At 42.5% G+C, this 20,556-nt stretch overlaps 1 protein-coding gene across 3 annotated transcripts; it reads right to left on the bottom strand.

Annotated features, from left to right (window-relative positions):
• Positions 1-562: 562 nt before the first annotated feature.
• Positions 563-4,131, bottom strand: LOC148850521 (uncharacterized). Of its 3 annotated transcripts, none has more exons than XM_088946890.1 (5): positions 3,675-4,131; positions 2,997-3,461; positions 1,629-2,901; positions 1,376-1,522; positions 563-1,277 (listed from the first exon to the last, which is right to left on the bottom strand). In XM_088946890.1, the coding sequence occupies exons 2-5, from the start codon at positions 3,051-3,053 to the stop codon at positions 763-765; spliced, it is 1,992 nt and encodes a 663-aa protein (XP_088803016.1). In that variant the 5' UTR covers positions 3,054-3,461; positions 3,675-4,131; the 3' UTR covers positions 563-762. The 3 variants fall into 3 exon arrangements, with proteins under 3 accessions (XP_088803016.1, XP_088803017.1, XP_088803018.1); XM_088946891.1 differs by having other exon boundaries at positions 3,721-3,859; XM_088946892.1 differs by lacking the exon at positions 3,675-4,131 and adding an exon at positions 3,552-3,671.
• Between the last annotated feature and the right edge of the window lie 16,425 nt (positions 4,132-20,556).

Genomic DNA, 20,556 nt, shown 5'->3' with positions numbered 1-20,556 from the left:
ATTTAATTGAAGCCAGATCTCGGTGTTCCTCTGGAATATATTGAGTTATGGAATTTGAATTTACTTGTCCTGTTGACGTTTCTTGTAACAGTTTTCTATCTATGCTCTGCATATTCGCCAGGAACTGGGAAAAAAGGGCCAGTGAAAAAGTAAAAACACAAGGAAGCCTTTTTTCTGAATGAGCTATCAACACTTTCAAGTTTCAACTTTAAGAAAGAAATCTACTGTTCAAAAGACAGTTTGTATGTGATGATCCAATCAAAAGCCTGACTGAATAACTCATGTGAGCCCTAATTTGTTCATCAATCATCAATTAAATAAGCTAATATAGTTCCTAGTTTCGAAGGATTCATTCCAATGTACATAAGACTCTTTAACTCGTCAAGTTCATTCTCATTTGAAAATGCTCGCTCTAAAGTCTGAAGTAACTCTTGTGCAGAAGAAACTCTCTTAGTCCAAGGAGAGTTGCTATAGCGCCAAGTTTGGTAGGTCAAAACTCAAAAGTGAACCCTGCACTATCCCGAGTCATGCATGACAATGATTCCATCTGAAGCCGATTGACTGGCATCTCATCAATAAATTTGCTCAGATTCCTCACATTCGAAATCGTTTGACTACATCTCATAACATTTGAGGCAAAAATGCGATAAGTACTATTTTCGACGAACTAATCATCCAATAAGGAAACAAAAAGAAAAAAAAATCACTCCATTTATAATTCATGGTTTCAGGCTTCCTAACTCCTAAGAAGAGGGGAAATTCCTAACGAGAAGAAGCAATCAACAATGACCTCCTGGTGGTTGAGTTGTGGTGACTTCTGCTTTTTGTGCCGTGCCTACTTTTCTGATTGCCACCACCTATGTTGCTCTTATGCCCAGTGGAAGAAGATCTACCTTGGTTCACCCGCTTCGGTGCCTTCCTTCGAGCCCGTCCATTGTTTCCAAGTGCAGCTTTTGAGACACCGTCCATGGCTGCCTCCCGGCCCCTATGTGGCTTGATGGGCTGCTTGTTGAGATAAGTTAGTTGTGGAAGGAGTCCAGAGACTGCTTTCCGCAGCTGGTCTTCGCCAATGTTGCTCTCAATCGGATTCCCCAACAGATTTAGAGCCAGAAGGGTGTGGTAATTTGCCACTAGCTGGCCAAGTGCTTTGGTCGTCGTGATTTTATTGAAGCTTAGGTCCAGGACTGTTAGCTTCGTTAGCCTGTGCAGCCCCTCAACATCACTAATCTTGTTTCCCGCCAGATAGAGCTCTTTGATGAGTGAGCAATTGGACAACCCTAACAAGGAACGGTCAAGCAACACGTATCAGTTATGGTATCCTTTATGCAATCGTAGAGAACCAACAGAATAGATGAGGTTCACAAGCAAATTTTACCATGGCCTATTCGGGAGATCCTGTTGTAACTGAGATCAACTGCCCTTAATCGATTCAGCTCTCTGAGTCCCTCAATAGCAACAATTTTGTTTCTGGACAAGTTGAGGGTATGAAGGCCCTTGGGCAGCGACCCTGGAGCAATGTGGACTGTAAGCAGAGGCCAAAACAAAACCTAACATGTTAGTTTCTATAATCACTGGTTAAGAGCAACCACGATTCATTTCTAACAAAAGCTTTGGACGTGTTGTCTTACCTATGAAGTTGCCTGATAAGTTGACAGTTCTGAGACTGGAGAATCCTGAAATGGTGGGTAAGACCTTCAAGCCCATGCCAACAGTATGGGCTACAGTGGAGGAAGAATTTAGCGATTGGATAATATTGTTGGCATACAGAATTTCTTCTGAAATACCATAATTAAGGTTCTCAAGGCGCTGACTCATGTGAGTTGTGCTTCTTGCTGGTAAGTTTCCATGTTCAGGAGAAGGTGGAAAGACAATACATTCATCACCAGTGTCTTCACCTGTAACTGGGAAAGAAGTTTGGATCTCAAGACTGTTCACCCAATCATCAACTCTTGTCAAAGAGGATGATTCTGTACAGAATGCAACCCATTGGTTCTGCAGCGACGAACCAGAAACACCCTCATGAAATGAACCCCGGTTCTTGTTGTTGCTAGCAGTGTTGTTGATGCTGCCATTATTCCTGAATTGTTTGGTGATTGATTCTGGAGATTCTGTCTTGCCTGACTCTGTGATAACTCTGTGAAGGTTTCTGTGGCTCCAGAGGAACAACTTCCACCATAGCCTCCTACTCCTTGAAGACAGAACTCGACTTGAAGAATGTTTCTTCAATATCACTCTGTCGGCACAGCAAGGAGTGATAACTGATACTGGACTGCCCTGAATTTCTGGAACGATCTCCTTTTCCTTCTCTGTTAAATTGTTCAAGTCATCAAAAGGCTGACACCTCAAAGGAGACGACTGATCAGCTGTCCTCAGAATGTCCCTCCTTTCAAGGTTGGAACAGGAGCGCTTAAGCTCGGGGGAAGCCCAGAACTTTGTATTCGTAATGCCTGGATCACTAACATGACCATTTTGTATTGTCTCGGTCCCCGTTTCAGCATCTTTCTCTGATTTGCTCTCAGACTGATTAATCATCTCGTTATCGACTGAATAGGAAGAGTCCATCTCTCGATTCATTGGTAGGTCCATGTGCTCTCTTCTTTTGGACGCTTGAGCTTGGAGATGAAAATCAGAGAAGTAATCCTTCTTGATAGACGGGGTATCATCGTCCTCATCTTCCCCTTCATACGCCGCTTCAGTTGCTTCAGCTTCAACAGGATTTTCCTCACTAACCACCTTCACTTCGAAGGTGGATTTTTTCTGGATTCCAAACGGTACCGAGACACTGAAAGACGTCAAATTCAATTCGTTCACATCACAATTTTTTACGGGATGTTCCAGCTTTACTTGGACAGTTTCAAGTCCGTCATTGTAATGGATAAGGTCTGAATTTCCCTCCTTTCCCTGATGGCAGACAAGAAAAACAGTCTGTTACAGTCGAATTAAGGAAAACATACACACACACACACAGAATTCAGAATTCAGAAATGCTTTCTCACCATGTATTTCTTCTTCTTTCCACCGCCCAATACATAGAAACAGTTGAACATTGTCATATTGATAGTGGGGATTTACTTAAAGGGAAAAGAAGAGAAGAAGATTTCTACAGAGAGATTACAAGAGAAACAGAAAAAATTTTCGCCTTTTTCCTCTGTTGATATTCAAATGTTTGAAGGCTGAAAAGGAAACTCATGTAGGCTAGCAAAAGAGCAGCAGCAATGACATTAGGGAAATGATAGTTTCAAAGGTTAGCCATAATCAACTGGGAGGCGCCAAACTAGAGAGCGAGAAAAATTGGAAATCAAAGGTGAAGCGACGAAGGCAACGAGGAGAAGTCCTCCCAGTAGAGAACCCAGTTCCCTTAAGGTCCGAGAAGATATGATTGGAATGTCGGCCAGAGTGATAAAAGACAACAGCTTCTCCACGGAAGCTCTCTTGAGTCTGTTCTCAAGAAGAAATCTCTCCTGCATCCATGAACAACTAAAGCTTATTAACATATATAGCAGCATAAAAAGCCATAAATTACACGCATGCTCACAAACAGACACCCATACAGAGATAATGGAGGTTTCAGAATTCCAACGTCAGATGGGTGTAAACAAAGCAACAAAGAAAGAACTAGGACAAAGAAAAAAGAAATGATGTAGTGAGAAAATCAAAAGGAAAAGAATACAGACGTTAGAAGCAAAAGAAGGAAGTGGGTATTCGTTGTTCGAGAGGCACCTTGGGTCGAAGTTCTGCAGAAGGTAATTAGAAGGGAGAAAGAAAAAGAAAATAGAAGAATCTGATTTATTATCTCGTAAGAAGTTAAATGGTTGACAAAGAAGGCCGTAGGAGATCTGTTCGGTTCGGTGGTCACCGCTCACCGCTGAAAACATGAAATATATATTTTGACGGTTAAATCTTCCGCGTATCAAAAATAAAATATGAAAAAAAGCGAAAAACTTTATTTCAAGTTTCTCAAAATCAACTCAAAATGGATTTTTCGCGTTTTTTCGACGTCCCATATTTTGACGGTTAAATCTTCCGCGTATCAAAAATAAAAAAGACCGATTTAAAGACCGCGCATAAAGACGCGCCGAACGAGCCCTTAACGTGTTTTATTGGATTGGCAGTGGTAAGATCGCAATTCGTGCCAGTTGCGCATGGAAACAATAATATTTGAAACTTGAAAGGACAGTGACTCACACTCGGCAATACCAACACATACGTACTAACAGTACAAACATGTTACGCTGATCAGATATTGGACTGGAAATCACGTGGAGCTGCTGTTTCAGATTCTGAGCATATGGCTTATATGGGGCTGGGGTGTCAGTACGCACTCCGGCGCGTGTCAGCCAAAATCCAAAGTTGTCCACTGCACTCACTTTTCAACCCATATGTAAATGTTATGTACGGTCTCGTATATCGTCTCCAAAGCGCCGGCTTAGCCATACACGTCTCTCTATATTCTATCCGTTTCTTTCCGTTTACCATTATCATTACTTGCACTTTTGCCGATTGACACCGGTTAGAATTTTTTTTTTTCTTTTTGTTTCATGGGATTGTACAATGGGAGTAGCCCCAACCCCCCAATGCTAGTGACAGCGGAATTTGATCCCAGGTTTATATTCCAACGAGTCGAAAGAAGCTATCAACCGAGTTTTCGCGATTAGAACTTATTTGATAGGAAAACATTCTTGTTCGCGGCTTTATCTCTGTTGTAGACATTTATAGGCGTTACTTAAATTTGTGTAATTGCAGAGATTTATTAAGTCGTTTTTTCTTCCCATGTTTTCTAGAATGCTTTTCTTCACATGTTCGTAGTTATCTCTTTTCATCTCACCATTTGTTTGATTGATAAGCATTTATGAATGAACATGCCTTTATAAGTGTCAAAAAAAAGGTATCGGCTGGTCGGTCACTATCTGCCATCTCAACTTGTGTCAAGCACATGATAAGATGGAGATATTATTTACAATGAAAGATTCTAGCCTAAGGATTGCCCGTGTGGCCCATGGAATTCAGAGCAATGCGGCGCTACTTTACACAATTGAACACTACACCATAAAGTGTATGACTTCGGTGCTTGTTTCTGGATCTCAAGTATTAACCGAAAGAGAACAAATGAAAATTACAGGGAAGGTGATTTTCCTTTGATAATTGTTGTAGAATAAAAGACTCCATTTAACAGATTAACCTTTTAGGTTAAAGTGTTTTTTGAGATGGTACAAGACATTGAATGGTTTAAAGCAAGGTTTTTAAAATTGACCCGGAGAACGAACCGGTTAGGGTCTAGTTTTAAAGTCAAATGGTTCGATCATTCGAACTGAACAATTGGCCCATTTTGATAAAAAAAAAAAGGTTAAAACTATTTGAATGAATAACTGCCTGGGTCAACAATTTATTAACCAAAATCAATGGTTTTTGGAGAAAATTCGGTTTGGGGGAAAATCGGAACCGGTCCCCGATTTTTCCAGTCTAGTCTGGTTTTGAAAACCATGGTTTTAAACTTCAATCTTCATCACTCTCATTATAATTAATTAAATCCAATGAAATTATGTTGGCCTATATGAAATTCATAGCATATGGAGTCGCCACTCATTTTTTAGAGGAAATGGGCCTTTATTTTTAGATTGAAAAATCAATTTACTTGCTTTATAGTGAATCCGTTTTCGCCAAGAAAGGCACCTAATTGAGAGATTTTGGATCCTAATGATTGGGAGAGGGAAGATGTTACGCACCCCTCTCTCCAAGCTACTGTAGCAGCCCAATATGGGAGTTGTCTAGGCTCTATTTCACACAAAAAACAACAAAAATAGTTGTTGGAATTTTTGAAATCTAGAGAAATATGTTCTCAACTTCTCCTAAGACCGATTTTAAGGTAATGTTATCAGGTCATAGGTATTGACTTTCCTAAGACCCTCACCTCTTTACCTCTATTATCAGCCTAGAAGAAGTCAATAACAATGTTTAGAAAATCGGATTGAACCGGTCGATTGAACCAATTGAATTGTGACCTGGGGCCTTGATTGGTTCGATCATACCCTAATAACCAGACTTGCTCAAAACCCGTTGAAAACTAGCTAACCATCTGGTTGAACCGAAAAACCAATGAATCGGTCTTGGTTTCATAAAACCGCCCAAGTCCATACATAAGCGAAATTTTAAAATGTTGTTAACAAGACTTAAACTCAAGACCTCTTATTTTCACAAATTACTTAATTACCACTAATCTACCTCTTTACTTATGCTAATTAATGATTATTTATAATACATATTAGATTATTATGCACTCATTTTAAAGAAAATGTAAGTTAAAAGGCTTGAACCCAAGTCATTCATTTTAAAAATTAAGAAAGTTACCATCTATCCACCATATTTACGTACATTAAAAGTTGTAAAATATATTATATATAGTATTTATATGACCCGTACAACTTCAAGCAACAAAGAAAGCACAAACTTGAGCTACAGATAGGGTGAGAGGCTTACCTCTCATATGTAACCTTGACAGCAATATTCCAACAATCAAATTGGTCAAAAGAGTAGTTGAATGGGCTTAATAGAGGTTTGATATGGATGAATGCTAGGGGATTTCTAGAAAATTTCATATTTGAAATATAGATGGTGGTTTTGAAGTTTAAGGTTCAGATACCTGGGGTTTTTCAAGATGGAAGTTTTGTAGATGTTGGGAGTGCTTCTAAGATCTCTCTTCATCCACATGCAAAGTTTTCTTGAAAGCCCCCTTAGGTTTTCTTCATTTTTCAAAGCTTGAGTGGGGTTTGTACTAGTGAAAGGGAGAAGAAGAGGTCTGAAACTCGTTCAGCTACGGTGCTTGGGATTCAACAAAGATTTTTTACATAAATAGGCAAAGATTTTTCAAAGAAAATGGTGTCTAGTCAAGCCTTCTTCTTTGGTGGAAGGTTTTCTTCGATTTAGGGGTAATTTTCATGGGTTTTGTGCGACCAATGGGAGCTTGGGGCGTGTTCGTCATGACAGTCTCGTATTTGGGGCTGTCAGTGGCAGAAAATGTAAATTTGGTGTACTTTTAAAAGTGGTTTTGTCTTTTCTTAATTTTAAGTGGGGTAATCTTTGGGTTTTCAGGTTTTTTGGGTTTATTAGGCTCAAGTTCACTGTTCCAAGTGTTTGAACAAGTCAAGAATGGATTTGACATCAGCCATCACACTTTTGAGGTTTCAGATTGGGACAAATGAGGTGGCGATTCAATTTAACGCATCAAAATGATATTTTCCTGTTTTAATGGTTAAACGGGTGAATCAAGTGGCGAAATAAGACATGTTGGGGTTTTTTTGGGTATTTAAACATAGTGGCAAAGTCTAATTGGCCAAATGGGGTCGGGATGATGGAGATCTATGGTTGACAAGTTCGAATCAATGAAATTTGTTGAAATATAACATTTGTTTGATAAAGGATCAAAAGTGGGAATTTTGAGAAGAAACATGGTGGGTAGGCATTTTTGGGCGTCCTGAATCTGATGTAAGTGATGGATCTTTGATGAGAGGTGTAGATTCATAGAGTTGGTTTGGGTCAAGATTGATAGATTTGGTTTTCATAAATGGTTTATTAGTTAACAAGACGGTCTGAAATGGAATCTCACTTTTTTAACGGTCAAATGGAGGAGTTTGGTCTTGAAATCTTACGTGTTGGGGTCTTTTGGGTTTGCAAATATAGTGGTGAGGTTGGCTTTACCAAATGAAGTTGGGATGATGGATGATAAGGTCTACTCAATGAGATTTGCTAAAATAGGATATAGGTTTGATGGCGGGTCAAGCGAGAGAATTTTGTAATGAAATTTGGTGGGTAGGCACAGATTAAGGTGAGTAGTCAAGTGGATGATTCTGATCTAAGAAAGAAATGTGTAATCTAGGTTTTCTATTCTACTTGTGAATGGTTGTTTGGAAGAAATCTTGACACTTTTGAGATGGATTGTTATAGACTTGTAATGAGATTGTATCCTAGTGATGAATGGTTTTGTTGGATAAGGGCCATTAGAAAGGAAGTTGGCATGATGAATGATTGATATATGACTAATTTATAGTTTCCTTAGTTTGTATGCTATATTTGATTAGACATCGATGTTGATCTTGACGTTTTCATTTGTCCAATGGATTGTGTCAAAAGAGGAAATTTTGGCTTTGTAAAGCCTCAATTTGATGTGGTTGTGATTCCAAGTTTTAGGGTCTAAAAGGAGGGTACGAAGAGGTAGGGTGAAGGGACCGAGCAAAAGTTGGGTGCTGACACCATAGAATGAGGTGAAATGCACTGTGACCCATGTGAATATTTATATGATTTTGTCGAGTCCAGATCTACTACTAATTATACCAGTTGTCTCAACACATCAAGAAGTTTGTTCAACATGTGTCACACGTTTAGGATGGGTGGTGCAAAATTGTGACATTAGCATCGATCATATCAAGATTCTATCTAGTCTAATTAAGATCTAGAGGATTTTTTGCAACTTTAATATCACCCAAACACCTGTCCTTTGTATTGTCAATTAGTCCTGCTTATCATGTTGTCAAACACCAAAATTTTTAGCACATATTGATGGTGCGCAATCTGGCCGGTCCTAACTGTCAATGATCTTGCCTCTGGCTGGAGCAGAAGGTACTTGAAATGGGGAAGAGAGCGAGTATCTCCAGGGAGGGACCCGATGAGAGTGCTCCGAAGCTCAAGTTAGTTTCTTCTCAAAGGCAAGATAATAAACCAGATGGCGCAAAGTTCACATACCTCATTCTCGGGTGTCATCACCATTGCTGGGGCATACAACCGCAACTGCTCTCTTTGTCGGAGCCATCTCTGTGACTGGAGGTGGCGGTGGAAGGTGGCTATTGAAGTGCGGTTGTCAAGCGTCAGATCCTATGTCAATCAGGTGCACCGCCTCAGGATACGAACTCCTTTGGTGTCAGGTACGGTTGTTTAGTTGGGCGGCCTGGAGCCGAAATGCTGGAGTGGTGTGCGAGGTAAAGTCTTGAGTTCGGGTAGAGGTGTGGCCCGAACTGCCCTGAGGCGGGCCCGTTCGGGTTTTTGCCCCTTGCGCTCCTCGTAAGGCTCAGGGTCAAAGGGGGAGTTCAGGCTCCTTTTGGGGATCTCGGACTATTGGTTCCTCCTCTCAGAGCTCGTGCCTTGAGTGTACTGTAGTGTCGAGCTGTTGCTTCTGCCACGTGTTGGGTGGTCAAGAGGTCGGGTCAACTCTTCCTTCATCAATTGCCCCCCACTCCTCGCGCTAAGGGGCTTGCCCTAGCGCAAGGAGTTTGCAAGGTGGCAGGTGGATTTGGCCCGTACTTCGAACCAGTTTACTGATAGTGTGAAGTGTGCGTTCGTTAGAAGATCTTCGGGTTTCTTGAGAGCCAAAAAAGTTAGGGGATGCGCCAGTCCGTCTTTTAACGCTGGGAGACATGACAACGCGCGTTTATTTCAAAATTTAAAAACACGCGGCTGAGAGACGTGACAACGAGCATTATTTCAAATTTGAAAAATGCGTCGCTGCTGCCTTTAATGGGGGGAGACGTGCGCCGACACTGCTTCAGTTTCAAAGGACGTGCGACCAGTCACGTCTCAGTCTTAGGAGGCGTGCGGTCAGCTTGATCGTGGGCCATTGGATTTGCCTCGATTAGAACCGTCAGTTTTCGGTCACCGTGGGTATAAATGGTGGGGGACCCCCAGTCACTCTCCATTGCCATTCTCCTGCGTTTGCTTCTTGAGCTCGCGTCCAAGTCTTTTAGCTCGCGTCAACCTTCCGTAGTCCGTTTGCATTTTTTCGGGTGAGTCGGTGCTTTCTTCCTGGTATTCTTTTCTTCCCGATGTCTAGCTCAGATAGCTCAGACAGTTCTTCGAGGGGGTCAGATGCAGGTTCTACAAACCGAGCTACAACCCCCGACAACCTTAGTGAACCCGAGGTAGAGCTCGAGGATGAGTTCAAACCCGTAGGCCGATTCACCTCAGGTAGTTTGGCATCCTCCTCCCGTCGAGGTCGGACGTTGGACAAGTTTGGGCCCTCAACCATGATGCCTGAGGGGCTTTACTCCCTTATCACCCAGTTTAACCTACCTAGGGAGTATACCTACTTTATACCCTCGGGTGACTTCTCTTGGGAACACGGTCCTGACGAGATCATGATATTTCGGGAGCAGCTCGCTGCTGGGTTGCGCCTACCTTTCCACCCCCTCATCGTCGAGGTTATGAACCACTTCGGCGTTACCGTTGGTCAGTTCCACCAGAATTCTATCCAAAATTTGGTTGGGACTATCTCCCTCTTCTGCAAACAGATTTTGCCTTTCGACCTTGAGATCTTTTCCTCCATTCTAATGCTTAAGAAGCAAGTGGGTCCCCTTCCCGGGCGTAGCGGGCGTACTACCTATCTCCTCGCCCATGTTTCAAGCTTTTACACGATCTTCCCAACAAGGTCCCGGCATGGAAACGAGACCACTTCGGGGTGCGAAGTGCAATTGGGTGGCTGTTCCAAACCGGGTGGGGGATGGCTACCCCCGATGCCGGTGTTACGTTAGATAGGGAGACAGCGAAGGGCCTTCAGGAATGGGCCCGACTTGGGCTAAAATGCCACCATTATCTGACGAAGGCCAAGCTCATCCAGGCCGGCCTATGTTCGGGTAGGTTCCTTGCTCAGAGGCTTGCCTTTTGTTTTGCTTTCCGTTCTTTTGTTTTTCTGATGCCGACCTCTTTGTGTAGGTGTGATGGACGCAGAGAAGACTCATGGTGGGAACCCGTTTCATGCCATGAAGAGGAGGAAGCGAGTTTCCAAATGGACTCGTGCCAAACTGCCCCAAGATGCGGAGCCCGAGGTGCCAGGTTACCCGCCAGCGGATCCGCCCAGGGAGCCCAATATGGCCCCTCAAGTACAATAAGCAACAGGGGCCCCTTACACTGAGGCTGCTTATGCGGGGGCTCCTTATATTGAGACCGCTTATACGGGGCTCCTTACACAAAGATTGCTTATATGCGAGTTGGGCCTTCAGGCTCAGGAGGCTAAGGCGAGTTCAGGAGCATGTTGTCGTCGAACCACGCTTTCAAAAAAGTAGGGAGGCCATTTACCCCGACGAGGTCATGGTTTGGACCGAGCTTCCTTTGAACCATATAGTCGGGCGTGCTGCCTCTCATGCCATGGTGGTAAGTCAACGACTTCTTGTTGGGCTCCTTGTCATTACCTTTCTCGTTGTTGCTCATTCTCGTTCTTTTTCCTTTTGGTAGGTGAACTCCTCCATCCATGCCTTAGCGGCCCAAGCGGAGAGGGGCTCGAGGCAGGCACGAGCTGTTGAAGAAGCTTTCCGCGCTGTCGAAGCAGCTTCTCGTGCTGCACAGGCCAGGTTGGCGAGGTCTCAGAGAGACACCGAGGCCATGAGAGTGGTGGTGAAGCATATGGCGGACCTGAGGCTAGACTTGTAGAATCAGGTTGAATACTTTCAAGAGGATATTAGGGAGAAGACAGTAATCTTTTCTCAGGGCATCGAGGATGCCAAGAAGAAGGCTGTTGAAGACTATATCGCCTCGCCACGCTTTGGCGACCTGATGGTGGGCTCGTACAGAAGGGGTTTTAAACTGATCCGGTGGATGATCAGGAATACATACCCCGAGCTCGACATCAGCGCCATAACTACTTCACGTATTACTCAGGAGATGGCCAACGCAGTTGATGGTGAAACGGATTTCGAGGATGAGGCAGGACCCTCGGGTATCGTCGACGTGCCTTCCGAGGGTGAGGACTGAGATTGTCGGACTGTTTGGGATGTAAACATAGTATTATTATTATTATTTTTTGAAATGTAAACAGAGTGTTTTGTAATGAAACATTCTTTTGACTAAGTTGTTGTCACCCTCTTTTTCCCGAACTGACTATATTGACGAACTGACCATATGCTTTTGATAATGAGATGCCGAGGTCCTTGTTAGCTCGTTATCGTTTTGCCTTTGTGTGTCCATGAATAGGTGACTAAGTCTTATGGTGTCGAGGTCCTTGTTAGCTCGTCATTCTAATTTATAGGTAGTATCGTCCTAAGTTAACGACGTTCCATGCTCGAGGTAATTGTTTGCCTTCTAATGTTTCGAGCTCGTATGCTCCCCCGAGCGCCCTCTTTACTGGGTAGGTCCCTTCCCAATTCGGTTCAAGTTTGCCCACGCCGGGCTCGGGTGCCATGATCTTACGGAGAATCAGGTTACCGACATGGAAGTTCCATTTTTTTTCTCTGGCATTGTAGTACCAAGCTACTCTTTGCAGGTAAGCTATAGTTCGGATGTACGCAAGGTTGGTACGTAGCTCGTCTCCGTTTGTTTGATCATCGTATGCTTCTAGTTGTAGTGTAGGTATTTCGATCTCTGCTGGGATTATCGCTTTAGTGTCGTAGGTGAGGTTAAATGGGGTCTCTCCCGTGATAGTTTTTTCCGTAGTTCGGTGGGCCCATAGAACACTTGGTAGCTCGTCCGCCCACAACCCTTTAGCTCGGTCTAGTTGTGCTTTCAGTCCGCAGAGGTCATCACTTCTGTTTGACCATTTGCCTGTGGGTGCACGACCGATGTGAAGTTCTGCCGAATCCCCATATCTTGGCACCATTCCTGAAACTTGATGTCCTCAAACTGCTTGCCATTGTCGAAGATCAGTACTCGAGGTAACTCCAAGCGACATACTATGTTCTTCCAAAAGAAGTTTTGTATGTTTCAAGCTGTAATTGTTGCGAGAGGTTCAGCTTCTACCCACTTTGTGAAGTAATCTACCGCCACCACTAGGAACTTCCTTCCACCTGTTGCTGGCGGGAATGGCCCTAGGAGGTCAATGCCCCATTGTGCAAAGGGCCATGGACTGGTGAGGTACTTGAGGTCAGCGGCAGGCTGATGGTGGATATTGGCATGCTTCTGAGACTTGTCGCATTTTCTGACGAGCTCGATGGCCTCTGCCTTCATCGTTGGTCAATAGTACCCTTGCCGAAGTGCCTTCTGGGCGAGGGCCCTGCCTCCCAAGTGTCCGCCGCACAGACCTTCATATGTGTCGCGGAGTATGAGCTCAGCTTCGGTAGGTCGCAAGCAACGCAGGTAGGGGAGCGTGTAGGACCGTCGGTACAACCGTTCGTCTATTATGACATATTTGGCTGCCTGGCGCTGCACCCTTCTGGCTGCATTGCAGTCCGCAGGGAGGTTCCCATCTAGCAAGAAGCTTACGAGTGAGTCGATCCAACTTGGCTCTACTTCAAGGACAGGAGCGACCTCCTCTGCCCCACCAAGAATGCTAAGCCGAGGTAAGTCCTCTATGTACACAGTTCTCATGTTGTGACTGGTGCTGGCTAACCAGGACAGGGCATCGGCCTCAGTGTTCTCTGACCTTGGGATTTCATTGATGAAGTGTGACTGGAAGTTGAGCAGAGCCTCCTTTACCTTTGCCAAGTAGGCGATCATAGTTAGCTCGCGTGCTTCGTATTTGCCCGTAACCTGGTTGACCACAAGCTTGGAATCGCTGCAGATAACTATGTGTTTCGCTCTTACCTTTTGCGCTAGGGCCAGCCCGGCTATCAATGCCTCATACTCTGCCTCGTTGATGGATGCTGTGAACTCAAAGCGTAGCGCGTATTCCAATTTTGTGCCACCCGGGACGCGCAGGACTATTCCGGCCCGGCTGCCCAGTTGGTTCGAGGAGCCATCTATGTGAAGGATCTAGGGCTCATCATCCCAGTTCGCGTTTGGCCTAGCTAGGAGAGATGCCACCCTGGCTGCTATTTCATGGGGTTCGAACTCTATTGGCCTGGGAGCCCCGGGCTCACCCAAACTGAGGATCTCGGTCTCAACCGGCCTAGGGACTTGGAGGCTGAACGTGCACTCGGCGATGAAATCTGCCAAGGCTTGGGCCTTAATAGCAGTTCGTGGCTTATACTGGAGGTCATACTCGCTGAGCTCGATGGCCCACTTCGTCAGCCGACCGGAAACCTCGGGCTTGAGTAAGACTTGCCTCAGAGGTTTGTCAGTCAAGACGATGCCAGTGTGAGCCTAGAAATATGGGCGGAGTTTCCGAGCTGCAATTATCGGTGCGTATGCTAGCTTTTCTATCTGCGGGTATCTCGTCTCTGCTCCCTGCAAAATTTTACTAACATAATAGATGGGTCGTTAGATCCGATATACTTCTTTTCTTAGTACCGAACTGACCACCTCGTCGCTTGCCGAGAGGTACAATTCCAAGACCTCGCCCTCCTCGGGCCTGGTTAAGACCAGCACACTAGAGAGGTAGTTCTTAAGCTCGTCGAACATGAGCTAGCAGTCTCGGGTCCATTCGAACCCTTTGCCTTTAATTGCTTTAAAGAAAGACAGGCAGCAGTCTGCCGAATTTGACATGAAGCGGCTCAGAGCGGCTATGCGGCCATTTAGCCTCTGAACCTCTTTTACTTTTCGGTGTAGTCGATGCACATGCACCACTTGCCGTTTGCTTTTTTTACCAGCACTGCGTTGGCTACCCAGCTCGGGTAGTGAACTTCCCTTATGAAGTCTGTTGTAAAGAGATTTTTGACCTCCTCGTCGACCGCCCTCTAGCGTTCTGGGGCTAAGTTGCGTTTCTTTTGTCTAATGGGTCTGACTATAGGATTAGTATTAAGTTTGTGAGTTATAAGGCTGGGGTTAATACCGGGCATATCGGCCATGGACCATGCAAAAATATCTAAATTTTGAAGTAAGAAACTTACCAGTTCGGATCGTAGAGGTTCCTGGACGGAAGCACCGATCTGTAGCGTCCGAGTTGAGTCCGCAACTGAAGTTGGGATTGTGATCGTTTCTTCTGTAAACTATAAAGCTATAACTTCAATTTCTAAAAAGTGAGGACTTAGCTTTGGTAAGATGAGAACTTAGCTTTTGTAGGATGAGAACTTAGCTTTTGTAGGATGAGAACTTAGATTTTTGTAGTGTGTTCCCACAGATGACGCCAATTGATGGTGTGCAATCTAGCCAGTCCTAGCTGTCAATGATCTTACCTCTGGCTGGAGCAGTAGGTACCTGAAATGGGGAAGAGAGTGAGTATCTCCGGGGAGGGACCCGGTGAGAGTGCTCCGAAGCTCAAGTTAGTATCTTCTCAAAGGCAAGATAATAAACCAGATGGCACAAAGTTCACATACCTCCTTCTTGGGGGGAAGAGAGCCTTTTATAACCACTTCACGCACTCACTCCCAAGCTCATGTCAGGTCGGGCATCATTACCTCTACACTTCTACCTGTTCGGGTGTCATCATCATTGCTGGGGAAGACAACCGCCACTGCTCTCTTTGTCAGAGCCGTCTCTGTGACTGGAGGTGGCTGTGGCAGGTGGCCGTTGAAGTGCGGCTGTCAAGCGTCAGATCCTAAGTCAGTCAGGTGTGTTGCCTCAGGATACGGACTCCTTTGGTGTCAGATACGGTTATTCAATTCGGCGGCCTAGAGCCGAAGTGCTGGAGTGGTGTGCGAGGTGAAGTCTTGAGTTCAGGTAGAGGTGTGGCCAGAACTGCCTTGGGGCGGGCAGTTTGGGTTTTTGCCCCTTGCACTCCTCGTAAGGCTCAGGGTCAGAGGGGGAGTTTGGGCTCCTTTTAGGGAGCTCGGACTACTGGTTCCTCCTCTCGGAGCTCGTGCCTCGAACGTACTGTCATGTCGAGTTGTTGCTTCTACCACGTGTTGGGTGGTCAAGAGGTCGGGCCAAATCTTTCTTCATCACATATGTCATTTACAAGAAGACTAGCTCCATAACCAATGAATGAAGTCCATACCAAGATTCTCTCTCTCTCTCTCTTGCTCGCTCTCCCTCTTTCTTTCTCTTCAAAACATCGTATCAAGGTCAAGAATGTAATTAAGAAATAGGATTGAGGCTATGTTTGGTGAGTTACTTTCCCCATACGTGCTTATGTTAGCATAAATGACAATTTTAGCCTTTATTCGATTCATACATATATACAACGCTTTTCACATATTTCAATGAGAAATAACCACATCACCACCTCGTGACACATGACAGTCCATGTGGACCATAATAATAATAATAATAATAATAATAATAATAACAAATATTAAATAGTACTACCAAAAAGTACTTTTAAGAAGTTTCCACAAAATGCTTCCAGAAAGTACTTTCAATGAGCAATTTTCACAAAATACTTCTAATAAGTACTTTCAAGAAGCGGTTTTCACAAAATACTTCTAGGAAGTACTTTTAAGGAGCAATTTTCACAAAATACTTCTACGAAGTAATTTCAAGGAACAATTTTCAAGAAATATTTCTAGGAAGTACTTTCAAGGAGCAGTTTTCATGAAATACTTTTTGGAAGTATTTTCAAGGAATAGTTTGCACGAAATACTTCTAGGAAGTATTTTCAAGGAATAATTTTCATGAAATACTTCCAAGAAATACTTTTAAGGAGCAGTTTTCATAAAATACTTCCAGAAAGTATTTTCGAGGAACAATTTTCACAAAATACTTTCAGAAAGTACTTTTAATGATTAGTTTCCATAAAATGCTTCTAGAAAGTACTTCCAAGGAGCAGTTTTCCTGAAATACTTCCAGAAAGTACTTTCATTGAACAATTTCACAAAATACTTATAAGAAGTACTTTCAAGGAGTATTTTTCACAAGATAATTCCAAAAAGTACTTTTAATGAGCAGTTTTCACGATATACATGAGAATTTAAAAAAATAAAATAGGATAAAATTTTTTACACATATTAATAATAAGGCAATAAATGAAATTTTGGATTGTTCAAAAAAATATAAAAATATCACCAATATGCAATGAGAATTTTAAAAAAATAAAATAGGATGCATATTAATAATAAAGTAATTAATGAAAATTCTGATTACTCAAAAAATATAAAAAAAATCACCAATATGCAATGAGAATTTAAAAAATAAAATAGGATAAAATTTATTATACATATTAACAATAAAGAAATAAATGAAAATTTGGATTATTCAAATAAAGTAAAAAATCATCACCATTAAATTCAACAAATAAAAAATGCAAACATTTAATTAATTTGTAATCAAAATAACATATAAAAACATCACAAATATTCACATAACAATAAAGAAAAAATGTAATCACAAATTAAGAAAAAATTGCAAACATTTAACTAATTATTCATCACAATAAAATATAAAAAACATCACAAATATTCATATAAAAAATCAAGAATGCAATTACTAATCAAGAAAAAATGCAGACATTTAACTAATTATTAATCACAACAAAATAAAAAAACATCACAAATATTCATATAAAAATCAAGATAAACGCAATCAAAAAGCAAGAAAAAATGCAAACATTTAACTAATTATTCATACAAAAAATCAAGAAAAAAATTCTATAACCACATATTTCAGCATTTTTTTGCATGATCTTCAACAAAAAATCCTACTTATACATAGGATAGACAATGCACGAAAAACCCAACATAAATATTTTGGATTTCTCATCTATGAAAATCTGAAAAAATTGATTCAGCCAAATATTCATAAAAAAACAAAACAAAATACAACATCAAACATGGAGGGGTTTGTCTGGGTGAACTAACCTTTGTTTGCTGGCATCTGGACGATGGGCTGTCACCGTTAATCATGCCTAAAACAGATCTGAGAACACAAAAAGAGAAGGAGTTTTAGGCATTAAAAAATTCCACAAAACTAGCTCAAGTCAAAATAAAAATGCATAAAATCGTGGACAATAGTAAAACAACCTAATCGCAGACCATTTTCCTTGCACCGTCGGTCATCGCCAGTTCCTAAGGTGTTTCGTGTGCTGCCCCTACATCTCTTGTGTTCGAATGGAAGGAAGAAGGAAGAAAACCCTTGTGGGGGTACAATGGGGATTAAAAAAATATAGGGACTGAGTCGTCCTATTTTATTCGAATATGCACTTCTCTAATAAGTGTTGAATAAAAGCATTTCCCTAGTCACTTTTTGTTTAAGTGTTTCTTTTAAAAAAAAAAAAGTATTTACTACTAATTTTTTTATCAAATATACACAAGTATTTAATTACCACTTAATGTATGGTCTCATCACCTGCCATCCTTTTGGGAGCCCATTGTTTTGGCCGGTTGTAATTGACAAGTTTTGGAGTTAGAGTTCTACAAATAAAACAAAACTCGGTATAAGTACTTGTTATATTTGTGAGAGATGAGTAATTTAGGGTATTATTTGGTTAGTAGTTGAAATTAAAATCGGAATCAGAATCGAAATCTTTTGGAATCAAAATCGGAATAATCTATTTTCATAATCTGTTTAGTTCAAACTAGAATGGAGTTGAGAATTGGAACCAACAGGAATGAGATTTCATTCCCAAGGAAGAGAATGCCATTCTGGCAGGAATGAGAATGGAATTTTGATTCCTCTCAACCAAACAGTTGGAATTGAAATACATCATTCCAATTCCAATTCTAGACTCCTATTCCTGCAAATCAAATTGGGCCTTAATTTTCTGCAGTGGAATATCTGGTTAATTAAGATTCGGGACTTCTGAAAACTGAAATTACTATATAGTTTGTAGATAAATTGTCTCATGTGGACCGGCAAAGAGGGTTTTCATTCATTTTCTCTTTCTAAATCTTTCAATTATTTCATCACCAGAGACAGTGAGGATTGTCTCATGTGGAGTGACGCATTCTGGGGTCGGATTTAGAACACAGTCAATTAAGAGCTGGATGAGTTCACTCGAACATGCATTGGCAATCTGGTATGAATTTCTTCTCTGATTCCAGTGAACCTTATCTGGGACCATCCTTAGTTCTCAGTCCATGAAGCAGCCCAGTTGATACCTGATGACAATCGTGAACCTAACGCCAGCATTTGTCTATTTGGCCCACTGCAAAGGTGAGAACCATGTGCATACTTGTCCATGATGAAAACGATTGCTCGTTCACTCCGGCCATGCATTGTCTTATCTTTGTATAGAGCAAAATTAATCGATCTCTGGTTTGTTGTTTCCCTTTTCCGTTTTCCTTAATTTATGTATACAAGTATTAAATAGAATAATTTAGAAAATGTTTGGGAATGAGTCGAGATCTACAGTGTAGTCCCTCCTCACAACAAGTCTCAGCCGCACATGAGAAACATCTCACGTACTTATTTGTTATTATTCATCATGGGAGATGTTTCGATACCTGGTGCGATTTGCTGTGAGGTGTGTTTGTGAGAGGAGCAAATCCCAATTCCCATCCAGTATGTCCTTATAAAAACAAGAAGAATAAAAGAAAAAGAAAAACAAAGAAGAAGACGACCAATCCAGCTAATAGGATCCACACACTAGCCACTGCCACGGGTGACTTTGCAGAGTTGGATCTCCTCTCCTAAATCTCTTCCAACCAGTTTCAATATTACCTGTGTCCGCACATCACATGCATGGTGGGTTCTAGTTTTTGTAGTAGATCCCCAAGATGCATGTGCCGACACAGAATAAACATGGAATGTATTGGAAGGGACTTTTGTCGGAGGAAATTTGGTCTTGGCCTTTGCATTCAACTACAATGATGTTACTGTTCAAAAATATTAAAATAGTTTAAACAGTTTACACATATGGCTTCAACGTGTGCAAGACTGCAAATATGCTGAAATATTAGGGTGAAACTCTAAAAATAAAACTCCATTGCCTTTTTTTCCTATTCACTTTTTCTACTTGCTATAAGAAAAATTAATTTTTTGTGATGTATTAATTTTTTGTGCTAAGTACCTTGTTATTTGGTCTGTTTTCAAGTAGTCGATGACTCAGGGGCCAAAGTGAACTTTTGCTGGATGAGGACTTGGGTGCCAAGCTGACCAGGCCGAGTTGAGGGCAGATTAGGTGTCGAGTTAACTAGGCCGAATTGGGTAGGTTAGGTGCTGAACTGACTAGGCCGAGCTAGGTAGGTTAGGTGACGAGATGACTGGGCCGAGCTAGGTAGGTCAGGTAACGAGCTGACCAGAGTGTCAAGCTGCCTATTAGGTGACGAGCTGACCAGAGGGCCGACTGCCTATTAGGTGACGAGCTGATCAGTGGGCCGAGCTGCCTGGTGGTGAGCTGCATTGATTATTGAGCTTCGTTGTTCTTTAGAGACCTGCAAGGAATCAATGTCAGAGAACCCGGGGTGGCTAACCCGGCGAGGTTGCTTCGATGCTTAAGTCAATACTCTCATAGCAGATTGCGAGCTAAAAATCACAAAGTATGAGAGCTAGAATATGCTTACTTGCCCCCTCATGTCATTGGGGTTGGTGCCTTTATATAGACATTGTTTGGTGTGGGCTTCACGCACCATATTCAAGATTTATGAGAAGTCGTCTAAGTGGTCTGAGATTCTCTGAGGTAACCGCCATGCACGTTGACCACCCTACGGACCGTTCGACACGTGGGCCAACTTCCAAGGATCGTGGGAGTGTTTGGATAAGCATGTCGAATTTTTCGGCGAGCACGTCTTGCAAGTCGCCAGGTCGGCGCATGTGTTAGGTCGCCAGATCGACGCTTGTGCTAGGTCGCCAAGTCGGCGCTTGTGCTAGGCTGCCAGGTCGTGCTTGGGCTAGGCCGCCAGGTCGCGCCCGTGCCAGGCTACCAACTCGCGCCAAGGCCAAGCCGCCAAGTGAGAC

The sequence above is a fragment of the Nelumbo lutea genome, chromosome 5 (assembly GCF_056320005.1).
Source record: "Nelumbo lutea isolate HS-2025 chromosome 5, American lotus-T2T, whole genome shotgun sequence".
NCBI classification, from domain to species: Eukaryota; Viridiplantae; Streptophyta; class Magnoliopsida; order Proteales; family Nelumbonaceae; genus Nelumbo; species Nelumbo lutea.
The sequence above is the reverse complement of the archived record's forward strand: the minus strand, read 5'-3'. Positions and strand labels throughout refer to the sequence as shown.